We start from the raw sequence: 19,160 nt of genomic DNA on the forward strand, positions 1-19,160 counted from the left end.
ATTTTTTTATTTGTTTTCGCACATGTCACTTTAGAATGTTGTCACATGTCAAAATGATTCAATTTAGTCCCTATATTTGTTTTTAGTTTCAATTTAGTCCAATTTTTTGCAAAAATGAAGCAATATTGTCCCTCCTTAAATTGAGAATCAATTTATTTTTTGTATAAATCTTATGATGATATACTTACTAAAATTTACGGGTGATCATGGATTGGATTTTTAGTGATCCAATCCACATCCATTTTGGATCCAAATAATTGGATTAGATTTTCGATCCAAATCTATTTTTTTAAAAAAAAATAGGTTGGATTTTTTAAAAATCCATATCCAAATATTTAGATCAAGTTTCAATCCAAATCTAAATATTTGGATCAAGTTCAAAATCCAAAATCCATTTTTCATAAAATAAATTTAAATTCAATTTTTTAAAACTTGTGTCCATAGGGCTGACACCATAGAATTTGGCAGATTTTTTGTTGCGGCCAACGATGCCAAATTTCAGCATGGGATGAACTTGGATGACTTTCGAACGAATTTCGGTCGGGGACAACGTGACCAAATTTGGGCCAAGGTCGACATGACGAAATTTTAATCGAGATCGACTTGATTGGATTCGATTGAATTTCGGTCAAGGTCGATTTTGCCTAATACGACCAAATTTTGGCCAGAGTCGACTTGGCCAAATATGGTCACATTTGGGTCAGGGCCTGATCAGTCAAATTTCGGTCAGGATTGACTCCATTAAATTCGTCGGTCGGGACTGACTTCACTGAACATGGTCAATTTTCGATCACAGCCGACTAAGTTGAATATAGTCAAATTTTGTTCGGAATCTACTCGACCGAATACGGCTAAATTTGGGCTAGTGCTGACTCGACCAAATTTTGGTCATGACCAACTCGACTGAATTTGGCCAAATTTAGGTCTGGACCGACTCGCCTAAATATTACCAAATTTCAGTCGCGATCGTCCCTGTCGAATATGACCAAATTCAGGCCAAGACCAACTCAGTCAAATTTTAATTTAGGCCAACACGACCGAATTTTGACCGAAGCCAACTCGACTGAATTTGGTCGAATTTCGGTCGTGGTCGACTCAGTTGAATACGGCCAAATTTCGATCGTGACCGACTCATTTGAATACGACCAAATTTCATCCTAGGCCGTCTCAGCCGAATACGACCAAATTTGGACCAGGGTCGACTCGGCCAAATCTCAATCAGGGCCGACTCGATTGAATTTTACAAAATTTTGATTGGAACAACTAGGCTAAATACAGCCAAATTTTGGTCGCGTTTGTCTCGACCGAATACAGTCAAATTTTGTCTAGGTCAACTCAGCCCAATGTAGTCAAATTTGGATCGGGGTGAACTCAACCGAATACTTCCAAATTTTGTCCAGAACCAGCTGGAACAAAATTCGATCGGGACCGACTTGACAGAATTTGGCCTAATTCAGCCAAATTTTGTATGGGGTCACGCCAACTCAATCAAATACGACTAAATTTTGGCTAGTTCGTCTCAATCTTTAGCCTAACCTAACCAAAAATATAAACTAAAAATTTGGATTGGATATTTTGGATTATCCATTTCGAAAATCTAGATTTAGAGTATGAATATACAATCCATAAAATATATAAACTGTAGATCAGATTGATATCCAAATCTAATAAAATAGATTGGATTTTTAATAAAATGAATATTTAATGGATTGGATCATAGCAAAAATGGATTGGATCATGAAAATTAAATTTTGTCTCCATTCTTAGTTTAACTTTTCAGATCATCCTCTGCTTCCTTCCGCTCATTTAAGAGTTCAATAAATATAAATTATTGTTGTTATCCTCATAAGTTTGATTTTTATGTGTTAAATAAACATTAATTATTATTTTTACTCTCATATTTTTATTCTTTCACTTTTATATGTATTTAATCTCTTTTTATTAATACATTATTTTACAAGAGTATAATTTAAATTTATTAGTACAAATTTATAGATACATTAACAATTTTTTTATTAAACTTCTAAATTTTTTAATTAAATTGTAAGGTTTAAAGTCTATGAATATAAATTTCAAGGTTTAGTGTTTACGGACGTCTCACGTCTCATGTCTCACGTCTCACGTCGCACGTCTCACATCGCGCCTCCCACGTCGCGCGTCACACGTCTCACGTCCCACTTATCACTTATCATGTCTCACGTCTCCCGTCTCTCTCTCATCTCACGTCTCTCGTTGAATGTCTCTCGTTGCATGTCTCATGTTCCACATCCCACGGCTCACGTCCCATGTCTCACGTCTTACGTCTCACGTCCCATGTCCCACGTCTTACGTCTCACGTCCCATGTCCCACGTCCCACGTCTTACGTCTCACGTTCCACGTCCCACGTTCCACGTTCCATATTTCTCACGTTTCTCACGTCTCTCATCCCACATCTCACGTCTCATGTCCCACGTCTCACGTCGCACGTCGCACGTCTTACGTCTAACGTCTAACGTCTCACGTCTCACGTCTCACGTCATTTCACGTCGCACGTCTCACGTCTCACGTCTCATGTCCCACGTCTCACGTCCCACGTCCCACGTTTCACGTCTCACCACCCATGTATCATGTCCCATATTCCACGTCTCACGTCTCACGTATCACGTCTCATGTTCCACGTCCCACGTCCTATGTCTCACGTCACACGTTTCATGTCCTACGTCTCACGTCCCACGTTTCATGTCCCACGTCCTATGTTTCACATCTCACGTCCTACGTCCCACGTCCCACATTTCACGTCCTACGTCTCACGTCCCACATCCCACGTCCCACGTCCCACGTCTCACGTCCCACGTCTCACGTCTTAGATCTCACGTCTTATGTCTCATGTTGTTTCACGTCTCACGTTCCACGTCCTACGTCTCACGTCTCATGTCCCGCGTCCCACGTTTCACGTCTCACGTCCCACGTCCCACTTATCACGCTCACGTCTCACCTTCCACGTTCCATGTCGCACGTCTCAAATGATTACACTGAAATACTTGATTCTTTCATAAAATAATGGTGCTTTGGTTTACTGTTGCAGTACAGCTAAGGTTCTTCTTTGTTGTTTATCCTTCTCTAGATAATAGTTTCTTATTGATCGAACGAAAGAAGGAAGAGAAATGACATTATTTTACCAGAAATAGGAAAGCTAACCTTATGCAACAACAATAATTTGAAGTTTTTGCATATGTCTGCTATCATTACATGGATGATTTTAGAAAAGTGTTTAGATGTTGATAGGCAATATTTTTTTATTGGTTTTCTGTTCTGACATTAAATATGCGAAGAGATGTGTCACAAAATTCTAATCAAGAGTGGGCAAACAGTCCATTTTTTATAATCAATTCTATTTTTTCTATGATCTAATCCATTTAATATATCTATTTTATTAAAAATTCAATCCATTTAAAATCCATTTTATTGGATATGGATATCAATCTGATATATATATTTTATAATTAGATATTCATTTTCTAAATCTAGATTTTCAAAATGGATAATCCAAAATATCCAATCCAAATTTTCAGTTTATATTTTTGGTTAGGTTAGGCTAAAAGTTGAGACCGACTAGTTTAAATTTAATCGTATTTGATTGAGTTGGCGTGACCCTATATACAAAATTTGGCCGAATTCTGTCAAGTCGGTCTCGATTGAAATTTGGCCCAACTGGTCCTAGACAAGATTTGGAAGTATTTGGTTGAGTTCACCCCGACCCAAATTTGACTACATTGGGCTAAGTCGACTTAGACAAAATTTGACCGTATTCGGCCGAGACAACTGCGACCAAAATTTGGTTGTATTAAACCTAGTTGGCTCCAGTCAAAATGTGGTCAAATTCAATCGAGTTGGCCCTGATTGAGATTTGGCCGTGTCGGCTCTGACTCCAATTTGGTTGTATTTGGTTGAGATGGCCTAGGGTGAAATTTGTCCGTATTTAAATGAGTCAGCCACGACCGAAATTCGACCGAATTCAGTCGAGTCGGCTCCGGTCAAAATTCGGTCGTTTTGGCCTCGACCAAAATTTGACCGAGTTGGTCTTGATATGAATTTGGCCGTATTTGGCAAAGTCGATTGCGACCAGAATTTGGTCATATTTAGGCGAGTCGATCTTAACCTAAATTTGGCCAAATTCAGTCGAGTTGTTCATTACCAAAATTTAGCCGTATTCGGTCGAGTAAGTTCCGAACGAAATTTGGCCATCTAAGTCACGTCGTCCCCGATCTAAATTCGTTCAAAAGTCATCTAAGTTCATCCCAAGTTGAAATTTGGCCTCGTTGGCCTCGACAAAAAATCTGTCAAATTCTATGGTGTCAGCCCTATCAAAAATCTAATTCACATCTATTTTGGATCCAAATAATGGATGTGGATCCAAATTTGTGTCCATAGGGCTGACACCAAAGAATTTGACAAATTTGGCCGAATACTTCCAAATTTTGTCCAGGACCAACTGGATCAAATCTCGATCGGGACCGACTTGACAGAATTTAGCCTAATTCGGCCAAATTTGGTCTAGTCCGTCTCAACCTTTAGCCTAACCTAACAAAAAATATAAAGTGAAAATTTGGATTGGATATTTTGGATTATCCATTTTGAAAATCTAGATTTCGAGAATGGATATTCAATCCATAAAATATATAAAATGTAGATTAGATTGATATCCAGATCTAATAAAATGGATTTTAAATGGATTGGATTTTTAATATAATGGATATTAAATGGATTGGATCATAAAAATTGGACTTTTTGCCCACCCTCACTAAAGTTGACATTTTTATTAAATATTTGTAGAAATATTTTTTAACAAAATTTTTGGTTTTAGTTTTATTGTTAATCAAAGTCCAACCCCAAACATAATTTCAATAATTAACCATTTTGTCATCACATATAAAGGCATCAAGTGTACCATAATATACAAACTTAGTGAAGATTAAAAATCAAATAACTTGTCACACATAGGTTTAAGAACTAAATTTCAAGTTCAAAATAAAACCAAAGTTTAAAGTTTTGTATAAAATTTAAATTTAATTTAAAAATATTTCTAGAAATATTTAATAAAAATGTTAATTTTAGTAAGAATATCACCATAAGATCTATACAAAATGTAAATTGAGTATCAATGTAAGGACATACAATATTGCTATATTTTTACAAAAATTGGAACTAAATTGAAACAAAAAACAAATATAGGAACCAAATTAAATCATTTTGACATGTAACACAACTCTGAAGTGACTTGTGTAAAAAATAAAAAAATTCAAAAAGATCACAAATTGACACGTGCCATTGATTTTAACATTATTTGGTCAAATTAACGACAATAATAAAATTGAATCATTTTTTTTAAATAAAAAAAACCAAATTAAGATAAAAAATAACTAGCGGACCAATTTGACAATACTTGAGTTCTATAAGAACAAAAGAATAATTTAACCTGTCCCAATCACACCTCAGACGCACGTGACACACGACACACAACCTAACCAAGGTTATTTCCCCAAGGATGTTAGCGGTACACGGCCACCAAACTCCCTAGGACCGAGAGCCGAGCCCCGCGCACTAAGAGCACCTCCAAGGGCAAAGATGTTAGCGGTGCACGACCACCAACCAAACTCCCTAGGCCGAGGGCCGAGCCTCGTACTAAGAGCATCCCCAAGGACAAGGACGTCCGCGGTACACGGCCTCTGTCAAACTCCCTAGGCCGAGTACTAATCCCCGCACACCAAGACGCCTAGGACCTCCCAGATCACAAACTAGACGGCCCCCAGCCAGCGGCAACCTAAGCTAGCCAAGCTAGCCCCAAGTAACCAACCCCTCAGATCCACATGGCCAAATACCGAATCCCCCTTACTAAGAAGGAACTTATCACCCATACTCATAACCAACACTCATTGCATAACAACCCTCAGGGGCTCGTTGGTATTTTCACCCCATACCAGTGAACCCCAAGAAAGGTAAATAGGTATTTGGGCATCTAAAGCCCACTACAGGTAGGATCCACAGGTAAAATAGTATATATAGCACATTATCCCATGCATTGATTACACATTAATATATTCTCTGAAAGTTCTGACATCACCAGTGCTAACTTAAGCATCGGAGTGTCTTTTGCAGGTCTCCTGCGCCGCTCCCTATATCCAACTGAAATAAGAGAAGACAGCTAGAGATCAGATATCTGAGTACCTCAGCAGATTTGTGGATTACAGCTTGGCTCTATAAGAACATAACCAATTTTTTTTTATAAGCTTTTAAGGCCTCTTTCTTTTATAAGTCTATTTCTCGCTCGTTATTAATTATTTAATTAAGTCCGTCGTATTTATTAAGCACCCTGCTGCCACTACTTAATTATTATCGTACGAAAGTCTATGTTACATTTTGAAATATTGGCCGTACGAGCCACTTTAATATTTTATTATTTTAGTCCAATAAACGTCACGATTAAATGCATGAGCTAAAATATAATTTATTTGATATACTAAAGACATTTTTAATAAAATATTTAATTATATTGTTTTTGAACTCGCATAAATATTTTTTATATCATCGTCAACAGCCAAAAGCCTTTCTGTTTATTCAGTTAGAGCACTTTAAGCTATAATATTTTGGTATTTGATTTTACACTTGGAGAGTCTAAAATATGTATAAAAAAAAATCAATAATATCAAATTATTCACGTTGAAAAAAATAGCAACAAAATAATATCAGAGATAAAAAGTAAATTGGTCTCTAATTTTGTGATTAATTTCGGATAACTTTCATTACAAGAAAAAACCTAAATATATAATGATTAAATTTAGTGATAAAAAATAATTAGTTACGATCAATTTAGATTATAATTTATAAACTAAAAATTATTAGTAACTAAACTAGTTTCAAAAACTTACAATTAGTCTTTAAACTGGTAATTAAAATATTTTTTATTATGAATTAATCTCTAAATTAATCATTAACATTAAGTACTTAGGTTTTGGTTACTAAATGAATTGATTTCTAGATTGATATTTAAATAATTAATTAAAAACTAATTTAGTGAATAATTTATTTGATAACCAAAACCTACGTAACTAATATTAGTAACCAATTTAGAGATCAATTTATAATAGAAACTATTTTAGTTACCAATTTTGAAATCAATTATAAATTTTTAAAACAAGTTTAGTTACCAATAACTTTTAGTTTATAAATTAATATCTGACTAATTATTTTTTGTCACTAAATTTAATATTATTTAAGGTTTTTCAATATGCTTTAATTTTCAAATATGTCAATCAAGATTATATTACTCTCCATAATTGTATATGGAAAATACATTTTACAAAAAGTTATATTGAATTTAATTCGGTATATATAATAAAACACTTTCATCAGCATTGCAAAACAGAAGGAAAGAAAGTAAAATTGTAACTAAAAAGCAGAAACTAACAGACACGTTAGATGTCTTTGTCGTTGGATTTAATCAAGCGGATTGTTCGAAGATTCAGGTATAGTTGTTAATAAGATACGATATTATAATTAACAATATAGTTTAAACTAACTAAACTAATAAACATTTCATTGTTCCAACATGCAACAACAGCTGGCAAACTACAACACAACACCATTGAAGTTTCATGAGTGTATTCTTGTGTGGTAGTTTCACTCTCTGTTAATGCATATTTTGTTTTTATTTTCCTGTAGTTATCTTATTGGAAGCATACTAAACCCCTCGTAATAAAAAATAAATTGTAATAAGCTACATTCTCAGGGGACACTAAGCATATGCAGTTTCCAATAAATACTCTTTTTATTATTATTATTTTTGTGAATATTGGGTCATGAAGTATTTAAGACAATTAAGAGTGTCACATATTGAAAAATTTACTTTGACTTCTTTCCTTATTACAGAAGGAGTATAGAAAATGTCAAAATTATTTTCTTTTCTTTTATACTACTTTAGTTTTAAGACTATCCTAGTTGCTTCTTATTTTTAAGAAAGTGTTTTGTTTTCTCTTTAGAATTAGAAAGATATATAGGTATCATAATTTGCTTTTCTTTAATGAAACTATAATATTATTGATTTGTACTTATTCTCAGATTTGATTTTAGTTTTAAGTTTTTACGTTATTACTGTTTTTACCTAACCTAAAATAATATAGTAATTTTCTTCTTGATGTTGCATAGTAACATTTAAAGAAATAATATCAATATGATATGAGCCTTATCTTAATTGAATCATTCTAAACGACAAATTCAGTGTTTGAGTGTATTAGCTGCATGCAATGGGTAATAAAAAGTCATAAGGCGGCAATTAATTCGCAGTTACAGTTTCTTCTGTTTCTACATATATATGAAGTCGTCACAAAACTTGAGTGTTGAAATTTGAAGCATCGAAAATGATGAAGATGAATATAATACTGGTCTTGTTTTGCATCATAGTTCCCTTAGCATTTGGGGAGTTGAAGGTTGGATTCTATGATTCTTCGTGCCCAAAAGCAGAGTCCATTGTGAAGAAAGTTGTGCAGAATCGATTCAATCGTGACAACACCATTACTGCAGCTTTGCTTCGCTTGCATTTCCATGACTGTGCTGTCAGAGTAAGATTTTGTGCAGAATCGATTCAATCCCTTTTATCTGTTCATTTTTAATTTCTGTGTCTGATTTTTATACTTTATGGTCATGTCGTTTTTATATATCCAAGCTGATTGTTCGTTTTACTTTCTATTTTAAAATTTCAAGTTTTCATTACTATGAAAAGTAACTTTCCATGTTTTACAGTACATATAACAAATTTATATCTACATTAATGTGTATGATTTTGTTAAGTAAGATTGATTCTCAAACACAGTTTTATAGAAAATAGAGACTTAAGGACGACAAAGAAAAAAAAAAATACTAGTTTTATATGTACTTTTTATAAGTATTTTTCATACTAAATACATTGTTCTTAAACAAAATTGAGAATATGTTTGGGTAGTATAAGATTTAGATGAATTTTTCCCTATTGTAGATCTGAAAAGTAATGAATGGAAACTTGATTTTTGGAATGCGTGGGGAAAAGAAAAGAACAGAAAAAGATGGTAATATAAACAATACGTGAAAAACCAAATACAGGGCTGTGTATGAAAAGCAAAATTTTAAAGAAATAATTTATTTTTATGAAAAACTGGAAATGCTTTTAAATAGAATAAGTTGTTTGAATAAAAAAATTTAGAAAAAATTAAAAATATAGAAATTTATAAGAATATTTTGATTTCTCAAAGTTTATTTTTTTTACTTACATTTATACGATTATTTTTCTTTTTAGTGTTAACTACAACTTTTTATAAACACCAATAAAAACATTATTTTTTCATTTCTAATTTCGGTTTATATTAATATCAATTATTTTGAAGTGGATATTATTAAAATTATTCATTTGACATTTTGTCAATAATTATAAATATTTTTCGATTAATGTTTATCTAAGTTTTCTTAAGCGATTTTAGTTAGGCTATTTCTTTTTGGGTAGCAAGTAGTTATTTTTTATCCATGTATAGAACTAAAGTAATCATTTTGTGTTTGATAGTAATTTATATTTTTTATCACAATAAAAAAGTAAAATAATCAATAAATTTAAATTCGCTTGCAAATTTAACAAGTTAACCAATTTAAATTAAATATATTTCAGTTTTCTTAAATTTGTAATTTTTTCTATCTAAAGAAATTGTATAAGTATACAGATTTATATAATTAATTAATTAATTTGTTTTTGTAATATGATAACTTTAACTCATTTTTATGTCACTCTCTCAACATATAACATATTTTTTAACACTATTTTTTTTTTCTTTTTAACACTTTCTTTTATTTTCTTCCATGTAAATTATATGTTTATGTGGTGTTATTTTCTGCATAACCAAACTATTTGAACCAACAACAATTCACAACTAAAGTAATCAACAAACAGTTTTGTTAATTTGAATGAACAGGGTTGTGATGCATCCATACTCATAAACTCCACAACGTCTAACACAGCAGAGAAAGAAGCAGGCGCAAACGTCGACGTTCGGGGCTTTGACCTAATCGATGAAGTGAAGGAAAACCTGGAATCTGCATGTCCTTCAACAGTGTCATGTGCAGACATCATAACCCTAGCTACACGAACCGCAGTGTCCTTATCTGGAGGACCCAAATACCAAGTTCCCACCGGAAGACGCGATGGATTGGTCTCCAACATCAACGATGTCAAAATTCCAGGACCCTCCAGCCCCGTTTCAATAATCTCTCAATTTTTCAACAAGAATTTGGGCCTCACAACGCAGGAAATGGTGACCCTTTTTGGTGCACACACTGTTGGTGTTGCAAGCTGCGGTTTTTTTGCCGATAGACTCTCGGGTCCTGACCCTACAATGGACCCTGCGTTGAAAGCTAAGTTGGTGAAGCTGTGCAGTGCTAGGGATCGTGACCCTTCTACTCCGTTGGATCAGAACACTTCTCTGGTTGTTGATAACGAGTTCTACCACCAGATTCTTGCCAACAAAGGGGTGCTGCAGATTGATCAGCAGCTTGCCTTGGATAAAAGTACGAAAGGGTTTGTCGCAGATTTGGCTTCTGATGAGGCTAAGTTCCAAAAGAGTTTCGCAAATGCGATGGTGAAGATGGGGAGTGTTGATGTTCTTGTTGGGAGTCAAGGAGAAATTCGCAAGAAATGCTCGGTTTTCAATTCTCGCAGCTAGATTCGTGACTCATTCATTATCTTTGTTTTTGTTCTTTTCTTTTATGATCACTCATGCTAAAATGAAAGGTATAAGTCAACTGTGTTCCACCTAGTTTATTATCATATGAACAATGAATAAGTAGCATTGAAATTATCGGTTTCCAAACTGTCACAAACTTTCACTTTCCAAATACAAAAAATATATTTTCATACTTTTCCCCAAATACAACCACTAATAAACACTTTTATTAATATAATAATAATAATAATAATAAAATATTTAAACTTTTGTATCTACTTTTATATGTTTATTATTATTCTATTAATGAAGGAAGCTATTAAGTACTCTTTGACATATCAAATAGTTGTTCGGGATTTTTTTTTATGGACAAATAATTTTTAATTAAATATCAAAGAGTTAATACCCGAACTTTAATATTTTACATTACATCTCCATTAATGCGAAAGACTTTACACAATACCTTACACACATACAAATAATTTTAATTTGTTATTAATTAGAAATTTGGTTGATACGATTGATGTAAAAGGTTTATTTTATATTAGCCCATTAATTTCTGTAGTTAGCTTGTGTACAAGTTTTTTATTATGCATATATGCATTATTGTAGCGGCTAAAATTTAAGTTAGAGTGAGATCTTAGGAAATATTTTATTCATTATATATCAGAATAAGGATATACTGTGTGTGAAAAAGTAGGAGACCTCTTCTTGAATAAATGTTTTTTCTTTATCTTTTCAGGCTCTGAACATTCAGAACTAAAGTGACTTAACTAGTTGTATCACATAATCTTCTCTTGCACTCATTTTGGTCTTTATAATCAAACTTTCTCCTGTTCTTGAATCTCTATCTTTCTACTTGTTGAGATTTCTACTATATAACTAAGAAAATTTAAACCTAATGAAATTATTTCAATATCCCAACTTATTTTCTTGACAAGTGTTCATTTATTTTTTTGTTTTTCTTGTCATTCTACATGATTTTGCACATCAATTATCCAACCAACTAGTATCAATTCCTTTTTATACTCTATATATTCACTTCATCCTTCTTTTCACCTCCACTAGTGCAGTACCCCCTTTTGGTCCCGATTATTTTCGAGATTCTGCCTCGGTTTAAGAACCGAGGCATATTAAAGCGAGGCCAAAAGACACCCCCTTTTGGCCTCGGTCATTACCCGAAACCATAGATCTCTTTTCTGCCTCGGGTGCAGAAAGACCGAAGCCATAGATTCAATATTTAAAAAAAAAAAAAATTCGCAGCCTCCACGAAACTTCCTCGTGCACCAACCATGGCAGTTCAGGTTCCACCATTGTCGGCAACCACCGCTTCTCCATCTTCTCTGCAACGCACAGCCACCACAGCACCATGCCCCATCAAACCACCATGAGCAAACCACCATTGAACCATCATTTCCACTGCAACGCCGGCGCGAGCTCCACCTTTGCACATTGAACCAGATTCGCGACCACCATGGCAGGGTTATAGGCTTCGGTTCTATTTCAACCGAGGCCTAAAACTGCCCAATATTGCCTCGGTCGAAAAGCAACTGAGGCCAAATGTGTTCTCGCTGACGCCAATTTTAAAATTTTCATTTCTGGACTGCCTAATAGGCTTCAGTTCTTAAGGAATCGAGGCCTAAAGCTGCTTACGGCAACGGTTGTTTGTAGAACCGAAGCAATATAGGTTGCTGAAATTGCAAAATTGTCACCGCCTCCTTATAGGTTTCGGTTCCGCAATAACCGAGGCCTATAAGGCGAGGTAAATTATCAAATCTGCACTAGTGCTCCTTCTTCCATATTCATCTTCTTCCTTCTTGTTTGGAAGTTAGTTCATTCCTTTCTTGGTTGAATGGTTCCTTTTGTTGATGTTTTGATATTCTTTTATTTTTTTCTTCAACCTACTTTAAAGTTTCAACCTTTCTTAATTTTGTTTTGTTGAAAGCTTCAACCTTATGTTTGTTGTTGATTTGATCTTCTTTGTATATATTTATTTTGAACTTGCAAGGTTTCTTATATTTTCTTGGTTTAAAATTACTTCCTTCCTTTTATCATAGTATTTTTCTTACATTTCTGGATTCTTTCTTTTGGTTCAATGTTACTGCAATCAATGTTTCTTGATTTTTTTTGTTGTTCTAAGCTGCAACCTTATATTTAGGGTTGCTTTGTTTTTCTTTGTATATTGTTATTTTGAAGTTTCAACCTTTCTTGATTTTTTTTTGGTTCTATGTTGAAGCTTCAACCTTTGATGATTTTTTTTTCGAAGTTTGTTCTTTTATTAGTTATATAATGTATCTCATGTCTATATATTGCTTTTGCATATGGCTAGGAAACTTAATATGATCAAAGATATTGATGAAAATAGAGAAATATTGAAACTAACCATCAAAATTATCGATCTCTGGGTTATGAGAAACAAGGATTCTTCTAGATCAATAGGGCACATGGAGATGATTCTTATGATCAAAAGGTAACTTATTTGGTCAAAGTTCTTTTTTTTATACCAGGACATAGTATGATAATGATTTTTATGTGTTTTTAAGCTCAGGGTGATGTCACACTTGTAATAACTAAGAAGGAAGATATTGAAATATGGCAGGACAAGCTCACGGAGGGGAGCACTTATATAATGCATAATTTCAAGATCATGAAGAAAAAAATATATCAATTTAGAGTTTGACTACTGTTTAAGTTATTGTTCATTGGAGTCACCTCTATACGGCCACAACCCATTGCAAATGTACCTATGAAGGTTTTCAAGTATCAAATAAATTATTGAGGGGAATTACTCTGCTGATTTGTTGATTGGTTTATATATACTAACTTGCCTTTTTCAATTGCTACCTCTATTTCAATTTTAAATATTTGTTTTGTCTCTGTGAAACTATGATTTCTAAATTTTTAGATTAGATATTTGTTTTGACTTTGTGAAGATGTTATTTGTAAATTGTGTAGATGTAATTGGTGTTGCATACAATGTGAAGGTGCAGAACAATAATGTCACCTTTCAGGACTTGAGGTTTTTGAATTTTTTCATTTGTGTTCTTTAAGTCTTTATTTAAGTCTATAAATTACTAATTTTTTTTTTATCTTAAGTAATCATCATGTAGTGATTCAACTATTTCCATCACTTTGTGGGATTCCTATTTCAAAAATTTGTTAGTCATTGGAAGGGAAATGATGAAGACTATTGTGCTATAATTTTGACTCAGACCAGGATCAAGCCTGCATTAGGTGTTATTCTTTTTAACTTTTATTCATCATTACATTTTGTTGATGACTAATGTATTTTCTTTGTATTAGCACAATGGCCAATGTCACGATACATGCATAATTTATTTCCTTCAAATTATAAAGTTTAATATTTGATGGGAACCACGAAATTTTTGATAGTAAATCAATGACTCTTAAAACTTGATGTTTAGTACATTGTCTTTGGGATCAGAGAAGAAGTTCCTCCCCATAAGTAATGAATTCCCCCTTTCAATAAAAAACCCTTCTTCAAAATAAAGAAAGTCTTGTAAAAAAAATCTCAAAAACAATTCACAAAGTTAAAATGGACTTCAATCAATAAATACAAGGAAACAAAAATCTAAGAGCGAGGTATAATTTCCTCACATTGGAATAAGTCAGCAAGGAGATGGAATTCTAGAACTTATAACATTTTGAAGATCTCATTTCACAAGCTACGAAGAGAAACTAAAACATAAGTGAGAAACTTTGTAAAAAAAGATCTGGTTTTCAAATAACCTTAAACAGTAACTTCAAATATATACATCAAAACCCAATACTGAAAAAAGATTTGATTCAAAGATTCAAAAACATTTTTTTTCAAAGATACCAATGATCATGTGTAATCAAAGTGAAAATACAACTTAATGAAAATTTATTCACTTCACATGACCAAAAATCATGACTATAAAAGTCATAGCATCACCAATTGTAATTATCAACAACTTTTACTCTATTATTTACTTTTGAAAAAAAAATATTAACTACAAAAGTCATAACATCACCCATTGCAATCTACAAAGAACAATTTTCTTACTTGTTGAAATACTTGCAAGCCCAAATTTTAATCTTAAGTGAAATAATCTATTCTACATTTTTATTAAACTGCACCAAATAAAAATGGAATATTAGCTGTAAAAATAGCCGAATTCAATTTAGAACAAACTTCAAACTTTAAAAAACAATGAACTAAAAAAGTCTAGCAAAATCCAATAATGACAAAAGATTATATTCAAAGATTCAAAAACAAAATTTTGTTTAAAAGATAGCGATGGTCATGCATCAAAGTGAAAAGACAACTTAATAAAAGTTATTCACTTCACGTGACCAAAAATCATGACTATGTATCTAAGTGTCCAATCTATTAAATTAGTAGTCGTTCATTTACTATTTTCCTATAATTCTTTCATTTATTAAAGTACTTCAATTGCAAATAAACAAAATCCAAATCTTGATAATTGGTTATTGATTTAACAATACTAAATCCAACTAATGTGTATGAAATTCTCCCCATTTAGTGTATTTTTATATTCAAATTTAATCAACCAACACCATCAAAAATATTTGTTAAAAATATTTTAGAAAATAAATAAAAAAAAAATTAATAGTATTTTTAAGAACGAGGGAGAGTAATGATAGCAATTTTGGCCCACCAAGTAACGAAATGGAGCAAGAGACTAGGGTTGAAAATGAGGGAGAGCCCAATACCATGTTGCCCAAGAGAGTGGGTACAACACCTTCTTACCAAGGATTATTTACACTAAAGAAAACCTCCCAATAAAGAACCTTGGGAAAGGATATTATTGTGACGTGTCTTATGATGATAGGTTTTGTTGAGGTATTCCCTTAGTAGTTTCTTTCATTTCCCAAAAATGAAGTTAGTCAATCATTTGCAGCTCATGCTTTATATATATATATATATATATATATATATATATATATATATATATATATATATATATATATATATATATATATATATATATATATATATATATATATATATATATATATATATATATATATATATGTTGGTGCCAATAGAAAAGAAGTTAGTATCATCTTTTTCTTGATCTTTTCTTAGGAGGCAATGTTGACATCGAGTCAAGGTTTTCTCTCGCTTTTATTATTGGTTCAACTCTTTGAAAAGACTAATATATACCCAAAGAGTAATATGTGTAAAACTAATTGAAGGACAAGCTCGCTCGAAAAGGATAAAGATAGGATTGTATGTGATAGTTAAAACCTTTTTATCTTTCAATTGTAGAGCACCAAATAACTTATATGGGAGTGAATAGGATTGTATTAAAATACAACAAATGTGTTTGGTTAGTGTGTATGCTTTATAGTTCTCTATCAATCTAAACTCTCTCTTATAACATCTATTTTTAATAAATTGTATTATTTATTTTAAATAAAACATTTAGAAAATATTCTATTTTTACTACTATTTTGTATTTTATTATGATATAATTTAAAATGTATATAACATCATGATATAGTTTTTACTTATTGAAAATAACAATAAGAACAAAATAAAACAAATAATATATATATATATATATATTAATATTAGGTAAAAATATATTAATTAAAATATTATAAAATAGGTGTGTGTAAAAAAATTGAAGAATCTTCTAAAAGAGATTATATATATATATATATATATATATATATATATATATATATAAAAGAAAAAAAAGAATAAGACAAGATCATGAGAAAAGATAAGAAGGAAAAAAAAAAGAAAAAATAACTAAAGAGATAAACATTAATGAAAGCAATGATGATTTGAAATGAAGGTTACCTGAGAAAAACTGAGAAGGAAAGAAAGAAATGAGAGAGAGAGAAAGAAAGGAGGAAGATGGACAAAGAAAAGGAGAGAGAGAAAGAGAAAGAGAAAAAAAAAGAGAGATATAGAAAATAGAGAGAAAAAGTTTAGAGCAAAGATTCAAATAGATCGTAATCCTCTACAACTATTATTAGTGTGCTCTTCAATCAATAAGGTAAGGGGGAGTGAGGTTAAACTCTTTTTATATTAATCTTGATAAACTCATTGGTTTTATATTAATCTTTTATTTATTTATTTTAACTCATATATTATTTTATTTACTTTCATTTAACTTATTTTCATTTATTATCTTCTTATATTTATTTTATTTAATATACAGTTATGCACTGGTCTTGTTTATTTATTTTATTTAATTTATCTCTAGTTATGTATTGGTCCTGTTTATTTATTTTATTTAATCTTCAGTTATGCATTAGTCCTATTTATTTATTTTATTTTATTTATCTCTAGTTATGTACTGATCCTGTTTATTTAATTTGTTTTATTTAATCTCCAGTTATGTACCGGTCCTATTTATTTATTTTATTTAACTTATCTCCAGTTATGCACTGGTCCTAATTATCTATTTTATTTAATCTTCAGTTATGTACTAGTCCTATTTATTTATTTTATTTTATTTATCTCTAGTTATGCACTCATCCTATTTATTTTATCTCTAGTTATGCACTAGTCTTATTTATTTATTTTATTTAGTGTCCAATTATGTATTGGTCTTGTTAATTTATTTCAATTAATATATCCCTAATTACGCACTGGTCGTGTTTAATTTATATTTTTGTTATTATATTTATTTATAACATTCTAATTCTTATCTAGTTATTTATTTAAAGTTCTTGCTTTGATTCTTATTTTATCATTATTTTATTAAAAAAATAATAATAATAATAATGTAAAAGTAAATATTATATTATTCAGTGGTCTTGGATAGAAGAAAATTACATGTACATTTTATTGTTATTTTATATTTTTTATGTATAGTTTATACAATGACATGATTTGATAGTCATCAATTTTATGATCTTTAAAAATGTCGAAGAGTATGCCAATTAAGTTTGGTTTCAATAAGTTGAGATTAAACCAATGTTAGAGTGTTTGTGTTTGGGAAGTCACTGTTTGGTATACTGCGGGATGAAAAACAGGGACCATGGTAGGGTCTAAGGAAGTTTTATCAAGTAGGTGAATATCTGGATAGTTCAGAATAACGTACTGGACTAGGATATTTATAGGCCAAACTTAGGACTATTTGATACCTGCTCGGCATCGCCAAGGTTAGGTAGTGACTTTTGATGTTCATAATGAGAATACTCAATTACCTAATCACTTCTCAAAGTAACTTTTGATGTTCATAATGGATCATCAGAAGTGGAATATAGATCCATATGTCTGGTAAAACGAGATCAAATTTTGTGGTTGTCGGTCCAATTCTAAGCCCCCAGTGTCTGTATTGTTTGTTGAGTTTATTAAGATTGATATTTAAGGCTTATAAAGACCTCACTCTTTTCATATTTTGTCTTTCAATATACCTGTTGCATGAGCAGAAGAGGAACTTGCTCAGTGAGAGTTGTTCGGGATATTATTGGTGGATCTTTTGAAAATTGACTCATGGATAATTTCTATTAATACACTACAAAAAATCGTGTATATAACGACGTTTTTAATATGGCGTTTCTTTGAAAATGTCGCTTTTTGCAGTATAATATAACATTTTTAAAACTGCCATATTTTACATGTAAAATATGGCGTTTTTAACTATCGTATTATCAAATGTCATACTACTACTGAAAATTATGTCATTTAAAAATGTCAATTTTTAATAAATATTTTTTTTTACTCTAAAATGTTTTCCCGGTTTTTAATGTTAGACCTTTTTTTTTCTTAAATGAATTCCCTCCATTCCCAAAAGCAATATTTTCATTTTCAAAGCCGTTCGTATTGCTCGCCATCACTATTCACAAACACTCCCTCCCAACTATTCGTAGTTGTTCGAATCCTCTTCCGCAAGCGTCTGTTATTGTTCGCAGTCGACCCGATACTTTCGTTCTTGTTCGATTTTCTTCATTTCTTCAACTTCATTGGTTCATTCAAGGTAATGTATTGTGTTAGGGTTTTAGGGTTTTCGTTCTTGTTCGATTTTCTTCATTTCTTCAACTTCATTGGTTCATTCAAGGTAATGTATTGTGTTAGGGTTTTAGGGTTTTGAAGGTCAAAAACCATTATGCTCTGTATTTTAGTTCTCTATTATGGACAAAGTTTAGGGTTTTATGACTTTTACTTTAGATGAATCTTCCTCATATTTTTTAATATTATTTAATTAATTATATGATAATTATAGTTCTGCATTGATGAAATTGAATGTTACGTTAATTGGACTGTCTTTCGGAAGTAAATCTAACAGCGTTTGGTATCTCACGGAAGTAGAATTAGAAGATATATGTTTCATTAACTTACTTTTGTATTTATGTGAATATAATTTCCACATCGTTTAATACAGGCTATAAAAGATTGATAATAACGAATTTGATTTGGTAAACATTCAACAACACATAATTGAATACACGAGAGTTGGTTTGCCTATAGAAAT

At 31.6% G+C, this 19,160-nt stretch overlaps 1 protein-coding gene across 1 annotated transcript; it reads left to right on the plus strand.

Annotated features, from left to right (window-relative positions):
• The first annotated feature begins 8,315 nt into the window (after positions 1-8,315).
• LOC114192739 (peroxidase 44-like) lies at positions 8,316-10,889 on the plus strand. Its single transcript, XM_028082541.2, has 2 exons — positions 8,316-8,595; positions 9,970-10,889. Exons 1-2 carry the CDS (start codon positions 8,395-8,397, stop codon positions 10,714-10,716), a joined length of 948 nt encoding a protein of 315 aa, XP_027938342.1. The 5' UTR covers positions 8,316-8,394; the 3' UTR covers positions 10,717-10,889.
• The last annotated feature ends 8,271 nt before the right edge of the window (positions 10,890-19,160 follow it).

Source organism: Vigna unguiculata, chromosome 1, assembly GCF_037176805.1.
Source record: "Vigna unguiculata cultivar grain cowpea cultivar isolate G323 ecotype 2 chromosome 1, ASM3717680v1, whole genome shotgun sequence".
Lineage (NCBI taxonomy): Eukaryota > Viridiplantae > Streptophyta > Magnoliopsida > Fabales > Fabaceae > Vigna > Vigna unguiculata.